At 46.2% G+C, this 16,548-nt stretch overlaps 1 protein-coding gene across 3 annotated transcripts in view; it reads left to right on the top strand.

Annotated features, from left to right (window-relative positions):
* The first annotated feature begins 11 nt into the window (after positions 1-11).
* The window catches only part of CATSPER2 (cation channel sperm associated 2), a 30,166-nt gene continuing 13,629 nt past the window's right edge, over positions 12-16,548 (top strand). For all 3 annotated transcript variants that reach the window (XM_017348078.3, XM_051822462.2, XM_002717940.5), the window contains exons 1-5: positions 12-253; positions 778-924; positions 1,390-1,563; positions 1,741-1,809; positions 16,358-16,530. In XM_017348078.3, coding sequence (XP_017203567.1) covers positions 780-924; positions 1,390-1,563; positions 1,741-1,809; positions 16,358-16,530 — 561 coding nt within the window. In that variant the 5' untranslated portion in view covers positions 12-253; positions 778-779. The remainder of the gene's footprint in view (positions 254-777; positions 925-1,389; positions 1,564-1,740; positions 1,810-16,357; positions 16,531-16,548) is intronic.

The raw sequence follows: 16,548 nt of genomic DNA, 5'->3' as shown, positions 1-16,548 counted from the left end.
GGCCCGAGAGCGGGGCGGGGCTGAGGCGGCGAGCGCCGGGCGAGCGCTGCCGCGCCGGGGGCCTGGGCTGGCAGCTGGGGCGGGGGCGGGGGCTGGGACTGGGGCTGTGGACACGTCTAACCTGCGAGTCGGGCGAGGAGGGGCTGGAAATGGGGAGCTGCGGGCCTGGGGACCGTCCCTGAGCTCGGCCTGCGTGCTGGAGGCGGAGGAGTGAAGTCAGGGCTGAGTGGGCGGGAAGAGAGCCTGGGCTGAGGTGAGGCCCAGCGTGGAGAATTGAGGGGAGAAGGAGCTGGCTCGTGGGGAACGCTGGGGTGGGCACAGTTGTCACGGGACAACGTTTTCCAAATGTGAGGCTGTTGCATTTTGTCCAGTTCCTCTTAAGTGGGTTTTTTCCTTCGGGGGCAGCCAGGCCAGGCCTCCTCTGCGCCTCACCTCATTGCCCAAGTCCCTCAGTGGAAGCTGGGCCAGGGATTCTTTGTCCAGCCTCGGAGTTCCCGCTTTTATTTTGAAGGTTTCTTAGAATTGAGTGTTTAATTACAAATGCTGTCCCCACGTGAAGACGCCTGGCCTCTTGGTCGACTGCGCAGTATCCTCCCGCTTTGTTTCCGACAGCCTTGAATCATGTTGTAGTTTGTTTCCCCGACTGCCCGTAATTCCCAGTTAGGGACTCTTTAGGGTCTCTTAGAAGGGAAGAGGACCAAAATAGCTTGAATCCTGTTGCAGCTCTAAGAATAAAATGACTCTTGATTCTTCCTTTTTTTTTTTTTTTTTTAACAGACATGGCTACTGATCACAAAAAAGGGCACGTGCAACTGCCCCGAGCTGATGCCATTCGGTCACGTCTGATTGACACTTTCTCTCTCATTGAGCATTTGCAAGGCTTGACCCAAGCGGTGCCGAGGCACACTATCCGGGAGTTACTTGGTCAGCAGCTTGTTTTTCTGCTATGTCTAATTTAAGATTCCTAGCCACATCCTGCAAAGAATGGGAAGCAGGGAGGCAAATTTAAGGGTGGAAAATTCAGGGGAGGTTGGTTTGGTTGCTTTATTCGTTGGTTTGGAATTAACACCAAATTTGATAAAATAAGGACTTTACACATAAAACTTTTTCAATCTAGGTGAAAGAACCCTTGCCACTCTTAGGCATAGGATAGCTGTCAGCCTTGGTTGACTTGGAAAAGTTTCTACCAAAGACTTAAAACTGAGGACTGAACCTGCTGCTTTTATTTATGGGTATAGATGGTGTTGGGCATAAGTATTAAGTCAGCTCTCCAAGTGAACACAGCAGCACTGGGGCGTATTATCTGACTGATATCCCTACCTGCTCTCCATAGCCCCCACAGCCTTTACTGTGTTTGTCCACAATGCTTTCTAAAATTTTATTATATAGATCCTTCTCGTCAGAAGAAACTTATGTTGGGCGATCAACACCAGCTAGTGCGCTTCTCCATAAAGCCTCAACACATGGGACGGATTTCCCATGCCCAGAGAATGTTGAGCAGGCTTCATGTGCGCTGCAGTCAGAAGCCGCCTCTCTCCCTGTGGGCTGGATGGGTCCTTGAGAGTATCCTTTGGTGTCATTCATTTTTATCCACGGCTTTTCATCATCTGCCTGATGACTTATTTTCCTCTTCCCCAAACTTCATTTTCTTCTCATTCTCACTAATATTCTTGCCCTTAATATTTCAGCTGTGTGAGTCAAGAAGGATTCCACTCTGTATGTTTCCTTAAGAGGAAACAGGTCCTCTCTTCAGGAACTTCATCATCTTCCTCATCTTTTTGAATACCATAGTGCTGATGGTTGAAATAGGTGAGAACTGACTTTGGGTGAAAGAGGAAGGGCTAGGAGTCATCTTTTTTTGTTTGTTTTAGGATTTATTTATTTTATTTGAAAGGCAGAGTTACAGAGAAGCAGGGAGAAGCTTCCATTCGCTGGCTCACTCCCCAGATAGCTGCAGTGGCTGTGGTTGGGCTAGGCTGAAACCAGGATCCAGGTCTCCTACATGGGTACAGGGGCCCAGGGTCTTAGGCCATTTTCCACTGCCTTTCTAGGTGCATTAGCAGGGAGCTGAATGGAAAGTGGAACAGCCGGGACCAGAACCACATGGCTTGCCAGCATTGCAGGCTCTGTCTTAACCAGCTACACAACAATGCCAGCCCCAAGGAGTCATATTTCTTCTAAACTGTTCTTTTTATATTTTAAAATATGATTTGAATTGTGATACGGAAATCATACTAAGCCCTCTGGAGTAGTATTTATGCAACTACTAAGGTGTAGAAACATTTGAAGGACTCATAAGAGTACTATTTAGTAGACACAGGGTGGTCTAGACACTTAGGGTGTGATATGAATGCAAAAAACTAGAGATGGGAAGACCAGTTAAATTTGTCAGTTTTGTAGAATGTTTATTTGTATTAAAGCTTTCCTATTAAAGATAATTGGTGCCTATCTGTAAATAGTCTAACATTTACAAGTATATTCAGAAACACGAAATATATAAAGTTACGTATAACTAAGATATTAGGTAAACCAAAAAATTAAAGAGTTAATGATGGGGCCTGTGCTATGGCGTAGTGGTAAAGCTTAAAAAAAAAAGAGTAAATGATAGACAAAATGCTTGACGAAAATGAAAATGAAAGTCGAGTTTCAATAGATGAAATTGAGAACTCCCTCATGTCTCCTGGAAATAAACGTAATACCATTAAGTCATGGAGTAGTTTAAGTCCCCATCTTTTTTGTCCTATGCTTTTGTTGCCCAGTAATACATATATAATCCTGAAAACCTCCTTAGGCATTGTTTTTAAAAAAGATTTTATTTATTTATTTGAGAGGTAGAGTTAGGGAGAGACAGAGAGAAAGGTCGTCCATCCACTGGTTCACTATCCAAATGGCTGCAACAGCCAGAGCTGGGCTGATTCACGGCTCCAGCCCCCTCCTTAGGCATTTTAATCATTTTTATTTTTATATGATATAAATAAATTGAAGAAAATGTTTTAGGGGCCAGCTCTGTAGCGTAGTATGTTAAACCTCTGCCTGTAGCACTGGCATCCCACATAGGAACCAGTTCAAGTCTCGGCACTCCACTTCCGATCCAGCTCTCTGCTTAAGGCCTGGGAAAGCAATAGAAGATGGCCCAACTGCTTGGGCCCCTGCATCCATGTGGTAGACCCAGAAGAACTTCCTGGCTCTTAGTTTCAGCCTGGCCCAGCCCTGGCCATTACAGCCATTTGGGGAGTGAACCAGTGGATAAAAGCCCTTTCTCTCTGTAACTCTGCCTTTCAAATACATCAATAATTTTTTAAGATTTATTTATATATTTGAAATGCAGAGTTAGAGAGGCAGAGGCAGAGAGAGGTCATGCATCTGCTGGTTCACTCCCCAAATGACCCCAATGGTCAGAGCTGTGCCAATCTGAAACCATGAGCCAGGAGCTTCTTTCAGGTCTCCCACGCAGGTGCAGGATCTTAAGGACTTAGGCCATCTTCCACTGCTTTCCCAGGCCATAGCAGAAAGCTGGATTGGAAGTGGAGCAGCCAGGACTAGAACCATCACCTATATGGGATGTTGACACTGCAGACGGTGGCTTTACCTGCTATGCCACAACACTGGCCCCAATAAATAAATCTTTAAAAAAAGTTTTATACTAGTATATTATTAAATATATTAACATTTAATGTTTACTGTTATATAATCATGTAAGCAAGCTTTTGCCTTTGGCATTTGATGTCATGCTGTTTATAAAAAAAGTATATGGTTTTCCTATGAATAAATTTTTTAAGATTTATTTATTTATTTGAAAGAGTTACACAGAGAGAGAGAGAGAGAGAGGGGTCTTCCATCCATTGGTTCACTCCCCAGTTGGCTGCAATGGCTGGAGCTGTGCCGATCTGAAGCCAGGAGCCAGGAGCCTCTTCCAGGTCTCTCACACTGGTGCAGGGGCCCAAGGACTTGGGCCATCTTTTACTGCCTTCCCACGCCATAGCCATAGCTGGATTGGAAGTGGAGCAGCCAGGACTTGAACCGGCACCCATATGGAATGCTGGCACTGCAGGCAGCGGCTTTACCCGCTATACCTCAGCGCTGCCCCATCTGTTTTGCATTTTCAACATCAGTTGGTTTACTTTTACAGTTTTCATATTTGATTTCTAAATGATGGGAGGAAGGAAAAGATTTGGATCACTTGCAAGCCTTTGCGGAAAATAACATTGCAAGTGAAGCTAGTCCTTATTTTATTTTATTTTATTTTATTTTATTTTATTTTATTTTATTTTATTTTATTTTATTTTATTTTATTTTATTTTTTGACAGGCAGAGTTAGACAGTGTGTGTGAGAGAGAGAGACAGAAAGGTCTTCCTTCCATTGGTTCACCCCCAAATGGCTGCTACAGCCGGCGCGCTGCGCTGATCCGAAGCCAGGAGCCGGGTGCTTCCTCCTGGTCTCCCATACGAGTGCAGAGCCCAAGAACTTGGGCCCATCCTCCACTGCCTTCCTGGGCCACAGCAGAGTGCTGGACTGGAAGAGGAACAACTGGGACTAGAATCCAGGGTGCTGGCACCGCAGGCAGAGGATTAGCCTAGTGAGCTGTGGCTCTGGCCGCTAGTCCTTATTTTTTTTAAATTATTTATTTATTTGACAGTCAGAATGACACAGAGGGGGACAGGGAAGGAGAGAGCGAGAGAGAGCGAGAGAGTGCTTCTGTCCTGTTGGTTCACTACCCAAATGGCAGCAATGGTCATATCTGGGCCAGGCTGAAGCCAGGAGCCAGGAACTCCATCTAGTCTCCCACATGGGTGGCAGGGGCCCAAGTACTTGGGCCATCTTTTACTTCCTTCCCAGGCACATTAACAGGAGAATGAATCTGAAGTGAAGCAGCCAGGACTCACTGGCACTTTGATATGCTGGCTTCTCAAGTGTTGGCTTAACCTACTATGCCAAAAGTCCTTATATTTACTAAAAAGTTGATTACAACATCATTATACTTTTTTTTTTTTTTTTTTTTTGACAGGCAGAGTGGATAGAGAGAGACAGAGAGAAAGCTCTTCCTTTTGCCATTGGTTCACCCTCCAATGGCTGCCACGGCTGGTGCGCTGCGGCCGGCGCACCGCGCTGATCCGATGGCAGGAGCCAGGTGCTTCTCCTTGTCTCCCATGCGGGTGCAGGGCCCAAACACTTGGGCCATCCTCCACTGCCTTCCCGGGCCACAGCAGAGAGCTGGCCTGGAAGAGGGGCAACCGGGACAGAATCCAGCGCCCTGACCGGGACTAGAACCTGGTGTGCCAGCGCTACTAGGTGGAGGATTAGCCTATTGAGCTGCAGCGCCAACCATTATACTTTTTTGACATTGAATTTTACAGTTCTATAGACAGCATGATGTGCTATATAACATTTTGATCAGATGAATACAATTGGTAGAATCTGATGAAGATCATCTATAGATAAGCTTGCAGAGTTATTCTTATAACCTTAAAGAAGTTGTATTTCAGCATCAGTATTCCTTCACTATGGGTATAATTATCCAAATATTACTAAAAACAGTAGTTTAAAATGGTGGTAATATGGGGCTGGTGTTGTGGCATAGTGGGTTAAGCCACTGCCTGTAGACTCTGACATTATGCCAGTTTAAGTCCTGGCTGCTCCACTTCCAATCCAGCCCCCTGCTAATGGACCTCAGAAAGCAGTGGAAGATGGCTCAAGTACTTGGGCTTCTGTACTCACATGGGAGACCCGGATGAAGCTCCTGACTCCTGGCTTCAGCCTGGCCTAGACCAGGTTGTTAAGGCCATTTGGGGAATAAACCTGCATATGGGAGTTACCTCTCTCTGTCTCTCCCTCTCTCTAACTCTGACTTTCAAATAAATGAGTAAAGCTTAAAAAAACAAGACTGTGTAGTGTCATGATCCACACAGTGGTTTATGTTGTTTGAGGTGATTGAATATACCCTCCTGATCTCCATTAACTGCCAAGCATAACAGTAATAGCACATTTGGAGGCTCTCAACTAATATTTAAATTACTTATTGAAGGGGGCCAGCATAGTGGCATAACGGAATAAGCATAAATGATTGCTTGCAATGCCAGCATCCCTTATGAATGTGGTTATTCATCCCAGCTGCTCTGCTTCCAGTCCTCCTCTTAGCTAATGTGGTGCCAGGGAAGGCAGTGGAAGATGAGCCAGATGTTTGGGCCCCTGCCACCCACGTGGGAGACCCAGATGAACTTCTGGGCTCATGACTTCAGTCTGCCCCATCCTTGGTCATAATGGCCATTTGGAAAGTGAACCAGTGAATGGAAGACCTCTCTCTCTCTCTCTCTCTCTCTCTGTAACTCTGCCTCTCAAATAAGTAAATTAATTTAAATATTATTATTTATTATAGTGTATTATTAATTTAAAAATATATTAAATATATATTTTTTATTTATTTGAGAGGCAGAGTTGTAGAGACAGGGAAAAACAGAGAGAAAGGTCTTCCATCCACTGATTCACTCCTCAAATGGCCACAACAGCTGTAGCTGGTCCGATCTGAAGCCAGGAGCCAGGAGCTTCTGCCAGGTCTCCCACAGGGCGCGCAGGGGCCCAAGCACTTGGGCCATCTTCTACTGCTTTTCCCAGGCTATAGCAGAGAGCTGGATCAGAAGTGCAGGCGGGACATGAACCAGGACCATATGAGATGCTGGCACTGTAGGTAGAGGCTTAACCTATTACACCACAGTGCTGGTCCCCTAAATAAATATTTTTAATAACTTTTAAATGGCTTATTGATAAAACTGAAAATTAAAATAGACTCCATTAACAACTTTAAAATCAAAGATTTTTTTTTTTAATTTTTTTTTTTATTTTTGACAGGCAGAGTGGACAGTGAGAGAGAGAGACAGAGAGAGAAAGGTCTTCCTTTGCCGTTGGTTCACCCTCCAATGGCCGCCGCTGCAGCCGGCGCACCGCGCTGATCCGATGGCAGGAGCCAGGATCCAGGTGCTTTTCCTGGTTTCCCATGGGGTGCAGGGCCCAAGCACCTGGGCCATCCTCCACTGCACTCCCTGGCCATAGCAGAGAGCTGGCCTGGAAGAGGGGCAACCGGGACAGAATCCGGTGCCCCGACCAGGACTAGAACCCGGTGTGCCGGCACTGCAAGGTGGAGGATTAGCCTATTGAGCCACGGCGCCGGCCCAAAGATTTTTTTTTTTTTTTTTTTTTTTTTTTTTTTTTTTGACAGGCAGAGTGGACAGTGAGAGAGAGAGACAGAGAAAGGTCTTCCTTTGCCGTTGGTTCACCCTCCAATGGCCGCCGCTGCAGCCGGCGCACCGCGCTGATCCTGGCAGGAGCCAGGAGCCAGGTGCTTTTCCTGGTCTCCCATGGGGTGCAGGGCCCAAGCACCTGGGCCATCCTCCACTGCACTCCCTGGCCATAGCAGAGAGCTGGCCTGGAAGAGGGGCAACCGGGACAGAATCCGGCGCCCCAACCGGGACTAGAACCCGGTGTGCCGGCGCCGCAAGGTGGAGGATTAGCCTATTGAGCCACGGCGCCGGCCCAAAGATTTTTTTTTTAAAGATATATGATGCTGGCATCACAGGCAGCAGTGTAACCCTCTTAAAACAACACTGGCCCATAAAGTCAAAGATCTTTGCCTCTGTCTCTCCCTGCTTTTCAAATAAATAAAACAATAAAATCACAAACTTCTGGAATGCCTTGGAGAATTGCTAAAAGTTTGAAAATACAAAGTTGGAAAACCACTGAAACATAGATTAAGTAACTCCCAAGGTCAAACATCTAGAAGCTGGTAGAACTTACTTACTTTTTTTTTTTTTTAAGTTAACACTATTTTATTTTATTTTTTTGACTGGCAGAGTGGACAGTGAGAGAGAGAGAAAGGTCTTCCTTTTACCGTTGGTTCACCCTCCAATGGCTGCTGCAGCCGGCACACCACGAGAACTTACTTTTTTTTTTTTTTTTTGACAGGCAGAGTGGACAGTGAGAGAGAGACAGAGAGAAAGGTCTTCCTTTGCTGTTGGTTCACCCTCCAATGGCCGCCGCGGCCGGCGCGCTGCTGCCGGCGCAACCGCGCTGATCCGATGGCAGGAGCCAGGTGCTTTTCCTGGTCTCCCATGGGGTGCAGGGCCCAAGCACCTGGGCCATCCTCCACTGCACTCCCTGGCCACAGCAGAGAGCTGGCCTGGAAGAGGGGCAACCGGGACAGAATCCGGTGCCCCGACCGGGATTAACCTAGTGAGCCGCGGCGCCGGCCTGAGAACTTACTTTCAAACCCAGTTTTCTAGTCCTACAATCTTTTAACCACTGTATGAATATATACAGCCTGGAATTAACCACTATATGAATATATACAGCCTGAAATTCTGAATAGTGGTTATTGTATCAAGCACATCCTTATACCTGTAAACCATAAAAAGGAAATTACAGGGGGGGAAAAGCCATTCTGATCCATAAGCTGTACTTTGGAAGTTTATATTCATTAAATAAAAGTTTAAAAAAAAAGGAAATTACAAATTGCAAAACAATGTTATTTCTGTGAAAGGAAGCTTAAAAAGTATGTGGTAGTGTGGTTTGAAAAGAAAAGAGATGGGCCTGGTACCATGGTGCAGCAGGTTAAAGCTGTGGCCTACAGTGCTGGCATCCCATATGGCTGCCCATTCAAGTCCTGGCTGCTCTGTTTCTGATCCAGCTGCCTGCTAATGTGCCTGGGAAAGCAGCAGAAGATGGCCCAAGTTCCTGGGTCCCTACTACCCATGTGGGAGACCCAGAAGAAGCTGCTGGCTCCTGACTTTGGCCTGGCCCAGCCCTGGCATTGTGGCCATTTTGGGAGTGACTCAGTGGATGGAAGAAATCTATCTCTGTTTCTCCTTCTCTCACTCTGTAACTCTGACTTTCAAATCAAAAAATTTTTAACAACAACAACAAAAAAGAAAAGACAGTTTTAGTATCTGTACAATAATGAGGGATAATTTTCATATACCAGGTATAGGAAAAGTACTATTTTTATGGTTGCAAATTGAGGAAAAATAATAGAAACCAGAAAACTAGGGCAATAAGGAACTTAAGACTATGTAGTTATATTTTTTTAAAGATTTATTTATTTTACTTGAAAGTCAGTTACACAGAGAGAAGGAGAGGCAGAGATAGAGATAAAGGTCTTCCATTTGCTGGTTCACTCCCCAAATGGTTGCAATGGCTGGAGCTGTGCCAACCCAAAGCCAGGAGCCAGGAGCTTCCTCTGGGTCTCCCACGTGGGTGCAGGGGCCCAAGGACTTGGGCCATCTTCCACTGCTTTCCCAGGCCATAGCAGAGAGCTGGGTCGGAAGTGGGGCAGCTGGGACTAGAACCGGCACCCTGTAGTTATATTTCTAACAGCTTGAGACAATATTGCAGGTTGGTGCTATTGCTCTGATTCAATGTGCTATTTCTTATGGCTTAGGATTTTATCAGTCTTATTTTGATATCATGTCAAATCAATATTTTGACGTACTCACTTGTGTAACACTAAATGCTTAGTTTTCACAACTGAATCATAGCACTGTTTGAATTCATGAATTGCAAGGTGTAATTTTGAACATTAGCTATTGTCTTCAGTTGAAGACAATACAAATTACAGTGTGTTGCTCTGCTCACCAGTGTTGGACTTTCCCTGAAACCACTGTGAATTTACTTGTTATTCTGTTGTTCTACCATAGGAAGTAGCAATAGATGACTATCTATGTTGTAACGCTACCCTGTGAAACAGAAATATATAAAATTGCCTGACTTGTCTTCCTCTCACCCTACTGCACTGGCTAAGACTCCTGGTCTCTTCAACTCCATTTCCACTAAGATTCTTTTGTCTTGCTAAGACAGGCTGAAAACTTCCAGGAATTTTTAAAAGTTATATTTTTTGGGAGTAGGCATTTTGGGCAGCGGTTACAACATCGTTTGGAACACCTGCATCCAATATTGGAGTACTTGGTTCAAGTCCCTACCACTCTACTTTTGGTCCAACTTCTTGCTAATACTCACCCGGGGATTCAGCAGATGATACTGCCACTCCTGTGAGAGACCAAGGTTGAATTCTGAGCTCCTGGCTTCAACCTGGCCCTAGGCATTGTGGGCATTTGGAGAGTAAACAGCAGTTTGGAAATTTCTCTTTCTTTGCCTTTCAAATAAAATAAAATTTCAAGTTATATTTTCTTTTTTTTCTTTCTTTCTTTTTCTTTCTCTCTCTCTCTCTTTTTTTTACAGGCAGAGTGAGACAGTGAGAGAGAGACAGAAAGAAAGGTTTTCCTTCCTTTGGTTCACCCTCTAAATGGCCGCTGTGGCCGGCATGCTGTGCCGATCTGAAGCCAGGAGCCAGGTGCTTCCTCCCAGTCTCCCATGCAGGTACAGGGCCCAAGCACTTGGGCCATCCTCCACTGCCTTCCTGGGCCACAGCAGAGAGCTGGAATGAGAGAGGAGCAACCGGGACAGAACTAGCATCCCAACCAGGACTAGAACCCGGGGTGCTGGTGCTGCAGGCGGAGGATTAGCCTAGTAAGCTGCAGCACCGGCCTCAAGTTATATTTTCATCTCTAGATAGTATACATTATCATTAGTTGATGTAGAGTTGGAAGAAATCACTGCACATTGTGCCCTGTTGGGGCAATTTCTGCTGCTTGTTCTTTTGAATTTTCTTGTGTTCATTTAACTGCCATAAAATCATCCCTTTTCCCCAGAGAGTAAAAGTGCTGCTGCATCTCTAAGTTACACTTCTCTATGCAAACCATGATATCCCTCCTTCCAAGACCCTTAATTTAAATGACTCCATCACTCCTGTTTTGTGAAGGCAAAAACTGAATAAATGTTATTGCACTCAATTTTCTAGTCACAAATGTGTCGGCCTCAGCTCTTTCTAATAATGTAATCCCATGCTTCTAAGAGCCAGAATTTATCATTACTGAAAAAGTATTTTATTGCATCCAAGCTGTCATCATTGGTGAAATGCACTGTTTACTTACCACTAGGACGTAAATCATCCTCAATGAAACTGGGACATATCATTGATTGTAAGATGCATTCTGATTTCAGGTTGTTAAAATGTGAAAAACTGTCCAACTGAGAATTACAGAAACATGTTATGTAAAAGAAAAACTTGCTGGGGTTGTCATTATGGTATAGCGGGTTTAGCCAATGCCTGTAATGCTGGTATCACATATAGGCGCTAGTTTGGGTGTTGGCTGTTGCACTCCCAATCCAGCTCCCTGCTAATGAACTGGGAAAGGCAGCAGAGGATGGTCCAAGTGCTTGGGCCCTTGCACCTACATGGGAGAACTGGATGAAGCTTCTGGCTCCTGTCTTTGGCCTGGCCCACTGGGCCATTGCAGCCATCTGAGGAGAGAACCAGCAGATGGAAGATCTCTCTTTGTCTCTTCTTTTCTCTCTCTCTCACTTTAAAGATTTTATTTATTTTATTTGAGAGGTAGAGTTACAGACAGTGAAAGGGAGAGACATAGAGAAAGGTCTTCCTTCCATTGGTTCACTCTCTAAATGGCCGCAACGGCCGGAACTGCGCTGATCCAAAGCCAGGAGCCAGGTGCTTCTTCCTGGTCTCCCACACAGGTGCAGGGGCCCAAGGACTTGGGCCATCCTCTACTGCTCTCCCAGGCCATAGCAGAGAGCTGGATTGGAAGTGGAGCAACCGGGACTAGAACGGGCGCCCTTATGGGATGCCGACACTGCATGCGGAGGATTAACCTACTGTGCCTCGGCGCTGGTCCCCTCTCTCTCACTTTAAAAAAAATTAATTAGTAAAGAAAAGAAGAAAAAGGCTTGCTGAAGAGTCACATAGCCTCAAGATACAGGAATATGTATGATAGTTTTGAGGAGGAGCCAACCCATTCTAGGGAGGGCTGAAGTGCAGCCCTATTCTTTTTGTCTTGGTCCAGTACAGGGTCAGATTAACAGTAAAGCTATTGCCCTGCAATGTTGATTCCTTTTTTTTTTTTTTTTAAGATTTATTCATTTATTTGAAAGGCAGAATTATAAAAAGAAGGAGGGGCCAGTGCTGTGACACAGCAGTTAATGCTTTGGCCTGAAGCGCTGGCATCCCATATGGGCGCTGGTTCAATACCTGGCTGCTCCACTTCTGATCCAGTGCTCTGCTATGGAGTGGGAAAGCAGTAGAAGATGGCCCAAGTCCTTGGGCCCCTGTACCCGTGTGGGAGACCCAGAGGAAGCTCCTGGCTCCTGGCTTCGGATTGGCGCAGCTCTGGCCATTGTGGCCAACTGAGGAGTGGACCAGGGGATGGAAGACCTCTCTCTCTCTGTGTAACTCTGACTTTCAAATAAGTAAATAAATCTTTAACAAAAGAAAGAAAGAAAGGAAGTAAGAAAGGAAAGGAAAGGAAAGAAAGGAAAAAAGAAAGAAGGAAGGAAGAAGGAAGGAAGGAAGAAAGAGATCTTCCATATGCTGGTTCACTCCTTCAGTGGCCACAACGGCTGGGGCTGAGCCTGGCCAGAGCCAGGAGCCAGGAGCTTCTTCCAAGTCTCTAATGTGGATGTAGAGACCCAAGCACTTAGGCCATCCTCTGCTGCTTTCCCAGGCACATTAGCAGGGAGATGGATTGGAAGTGAAGCAGCCAGGACTCAAACCAGGATCCTTATGGGATGCCAGTCTCACAGGCAGCAGCTTTACCTGCTTTGCCACAGCACCAGCACCAATGTGTTGATTATTTTAGCTTTTAAGTCTTTTTTTTTTTTTTTTTTTTTTTGACAGGCAGAGTGGACAGTGAGAGAGAGAGACAGAGAGAAAGGTCTTCCTTTGCTGTTGGTTTACCCTCCAATGGCCGGCGCACCGCGCTGATCCAATGGCAGGAGCCAGGTACTTATCCTGGTCTCCCATGGGGTACAGGGCCCAAGTACTTGGGCCATCCTCCACTGCACTCCCTGGCCACAGCAGAGAGCTGGCCTGGAAGAGGGGCAACCGGGACAGAATCCAGCGCCCCGACCGGGACTAGAACCCGGTGTGCCGGCGCCGCAAGGCGGAGGATTAGCCTAGTGAGCTGCGGCGCCGGCCCTAAGTCTATTTTTTGTTAAATATTTATTTACTTGAAAGGAAGAGAGAGAGAAAGAAGGAGAGAGAGAGAGAGATCTTACGTCTACTGGTTCACTCCCCAAATTGTTGCAACAACCAGGGATGGGCCAGGCCAAAGCCAGGAGCCAAGAGCTTCTTCAGGGTCTCCAACATGGATGCAGGGGCCCCAACTTTTTTTCCAAGATTTTATTTATTTGAGAGGTAGAGTTACAGAGATGAAGAGACAGAGAGAAAAGTCTTCAGTTTGCTTGTTCACTCCCCAAATGGCCACGATTGCCAGAGCTAAGCCAATCTGAAGCCAGGAGCCAGCTGGTTCCTCCAGGTTTCCCACCTGGGCACAGTGGCCCAAGCACTTGGGCCATCTTCTGCTGCTTTCCCAGGCCATAGCAGAGAGCTAGTTCAGAAGAGTAGCAGTTGGGACATAAACTGGCACCCATATGGAATGCCACTGGCACAGGTGGAGGCTTAGCCTATTACACAACACCAGCCCTTGACTCTTTTTTTTTTTAAGTTTTAAGCTTTCTTTTAGTGAGAGAAATGCATAGGAGAGTGAGGGCCCTATCTGAGAGAGAGAGAAATCTGGATTCATACCGAGCACTGGGAGCCAGCCATGTAGAGAAGCATGTAGGCCAGAAAGCATGGGGCGGGTGGCCCGAAGGCTATATGGCCTGAAGGCCACACACCCCAGAGGCGTGGGGGCGGCAAGCGGGTCTAGGGCAAAAGGGAAAAAAGGCTGGGCCCACCATGTCTCAGGCCTTTAATCCACTTCCAAAGGGGAGTGGTTAATTACTTAGCCCCAACTTTTTTTTTTTTTTTTTTTGGACAGGCAGAGTAGACAGAGAGAAAGGTCTTCCTTTTGCAGTTGGTTCACCCTCCAATGGCCGCCATGGCCGGTGCGCTGCGGCGGGCACACTGTGCTGATCCGATGGCAGGAGCCAGGTGCTTTTCCTGGTCTCCCATGGGGTGCAGGGCCCAAGTACTTGGGCCATCCTCCACTGCACTCCCTGGCCACAGCAGAGAGCTGGCCTGGAAGAGGGGCAACCGGGACAGAATCCGGCGCCCCGACCAGGACTAGAACCCGGTGTGCCGGCGCCGTAACTTTTAAGTCTGTTTTTTTCGGTGCTTTTTCCTACAGCATGGTATACTTTATTTATTTATTTATTTTAGATTTATTTATTTATCTGACAGGCAGAGTTACAAAGAGAGGGAGAAAGATTAATGTGATGAGAGAGTTGACAGTTAACAGCAATAACTTAAGGAATCTCAATTAGCAAATAATAACAGTGTTGCTTTGTAGAACAAAAATAATTTTAGAGAAGTGGAAATTTTTATTATTTTTAAAAGATTTCTTTCTTTCCTTATTTGAAAGGCAGAGTGATAGAGTGCTCATAGGCTCCCTAACTAGCTGTAGCTCCTGGCTTTGGCCTGGCCCAGCCCTGGTTGTTGAAGCCATTTAAGGAATGAACCAGCATATGGGATATATTCTCTCTCTCTTTCTCTGCTACTCTGCTTTACAAATAAAGTTTTTCTGAAAAAAAATTTTTTTTTATTTGAAAGGCACAGTAAGGCAGACAAATCTCCCATGGGCTGGTTCACTCCCCAGATGCCTGCAACAATTGGGACTGGATCAAGCCAAAGCCAGGAGCTGGGAACTCAGTCTGGATCTCCTGTGTTGGTAGCAGGGATCCAAATACTTGAGCCATAACCTGCTGCATCCCAGGGTACACAGTAATAGGACACTAGAATTAGGAGCAGATCTTTCACCTGAACTGAAGTATTCCAATATGTAATGCAGGTGTCTCAGGGAGCTATGCCAGAAACCCACTGCAAAAGGGAAAATTTTAAAAGAAAGCTAACAAGGGCCGGCACTGTGGCGTAGCAGGTACAGGTGCCGTCTGCATTGCTGGCATCCCTTATGGGCACCGGTTCAAGTTCCAGGTGTTCCACTTCCCACCAGCTGTCTGCTATGGCCTGGGAAAGCAGTGGAAGATGGCCAAAGTCCTTGAGCCCCTGCACCTGCATGAGAGACCCAGAAGGAAGCACCTGGCTCCTGGTTTCGGATCAGCCCAGCTCCAGCTGTTATGGCGATTGAGGAGTGAACCAGCAAATAGAAGACCTCTCTCTCTGTGCCTCTGCCTCTGCCTCCCTGTAACTCTGTCTTTCAAATTAATAAGTAAATAAATTTTTTAAAAAAGAAAGCTAACAAAGAGCCAAGTGTTTTTTTTTTAAGATTTATTTTATTTATTTGAAATTCAGAGTTACACACATAGAGAAGGAGAGGCAGAGAGAGAGAGAGAGAGAGAGAGAGAGAGAGGTCTTCTATCCACTGGTTCACTTCCCAATTGGCTGCAACGGGCGGAGCTGTTGCAGAAGAAGCCAGGAGCTTCTTCCCGGTCTCTCATGCGGGTGCAGGGGCCCAAGGACTTGAGCCATCTTCCACTGCTTTCCCAGGCCATAGCAGAGAGCTGGATCGGAAGTGGAGCAGCTGGGACTCGTACCAGCAGTGGCTTTACCCGCTTTGCCACAGTGCCAGCCCCCAAATGGTTTGTTATTATGGTATCTCAATATGCCCCATGAAGTCTGGTTTCCTGTTTCTGGATCTTTTACAAAGTATTCTGCAGGGTCACTGTGGTGCAGTGGATTAAAGTGCCAGCCTGCAATGCAGGCATCCCATATGGGTGCCAGTTTCGGTCCCGGCTGCTCCTCTTCTGATCCAGCTCTCTGCTGTGACCTGGGAAAGTGGTAGAGATGGCCCAACTCCTTGGCCCCTGCACCCTCGAGGGAGACCCAGAGGAGATTCCTGACTCCTGGTTTCCGATTGGCTCAGCTCTGGCCATTGTGGTCATTTGGGGAGTGAACCGGAGGAATGGAGGACCTCTCTCTATCTCTGGCTGGCTCTGCTTCTCTCTATTAGTCTGTCTTTCAAATAATTCTTTAAAAAATACTTTTCATATCATGGCCCTAAATTTCATTTTGTTTTCAAGATCCATTGCTTTCATGTGAACTTTTGGATGGAAATAACAGTATAGCAGATGTGATGAGAAGTGATGGCTGTGTGATCCCCAGAGTGACTAGGAGGTGACTTAAAGTTGTTAGTCACACTAGTATTAACAGGAGATGAGTTGTGGCTGTTTTCCATGGTCAGTTCTATCTTCCCTGTACTCAACAGATTGAAGCAACAGTGTTAAAAGAAATTCAAAGACAAATGGAATAGTAGTGGGCACAGCTGTGGTTTATAAGTGATCATTCTTCATCACTTACCTTCCCATTGCCTTAAATTTTACTGCGGCTTTGCTCTACCCTCACAGAATTGCTGGAATACACAAATAGCAGTCTCGAGCCATTGAAGCTGACTGTAGAGGTGGCAGCTTGGTTTATTTTGTTAATCTTCATCTTGGAGATCCTACTTATGTGGCTATCCAGCTTTTTCCTCTTCTGGAAGAGTGCCTGGAATGTCTTTGACTTTGTTGTTACCATGTTGGTAAGAATAGATATCCTG

Source organism: Oryctolagus cuniculus, chromosome 12, assembly GCF_964237555.1.
Source record: "Oryctolagus cuniculus chromosome 12, mOryCun1.1, whole genome shotgun sequence".
Lineage (NCBI taxonomy): Eukaryota > Metazoa > Chordata > Mammalia > Lagomorpha > Leporidae > Oryctolagus > Oryctolagus cuniculus.
Note: the sequence above shows the minus strand (reverse complement) of the source record. Positions and strands in the feature narration are given on the sequence as shown.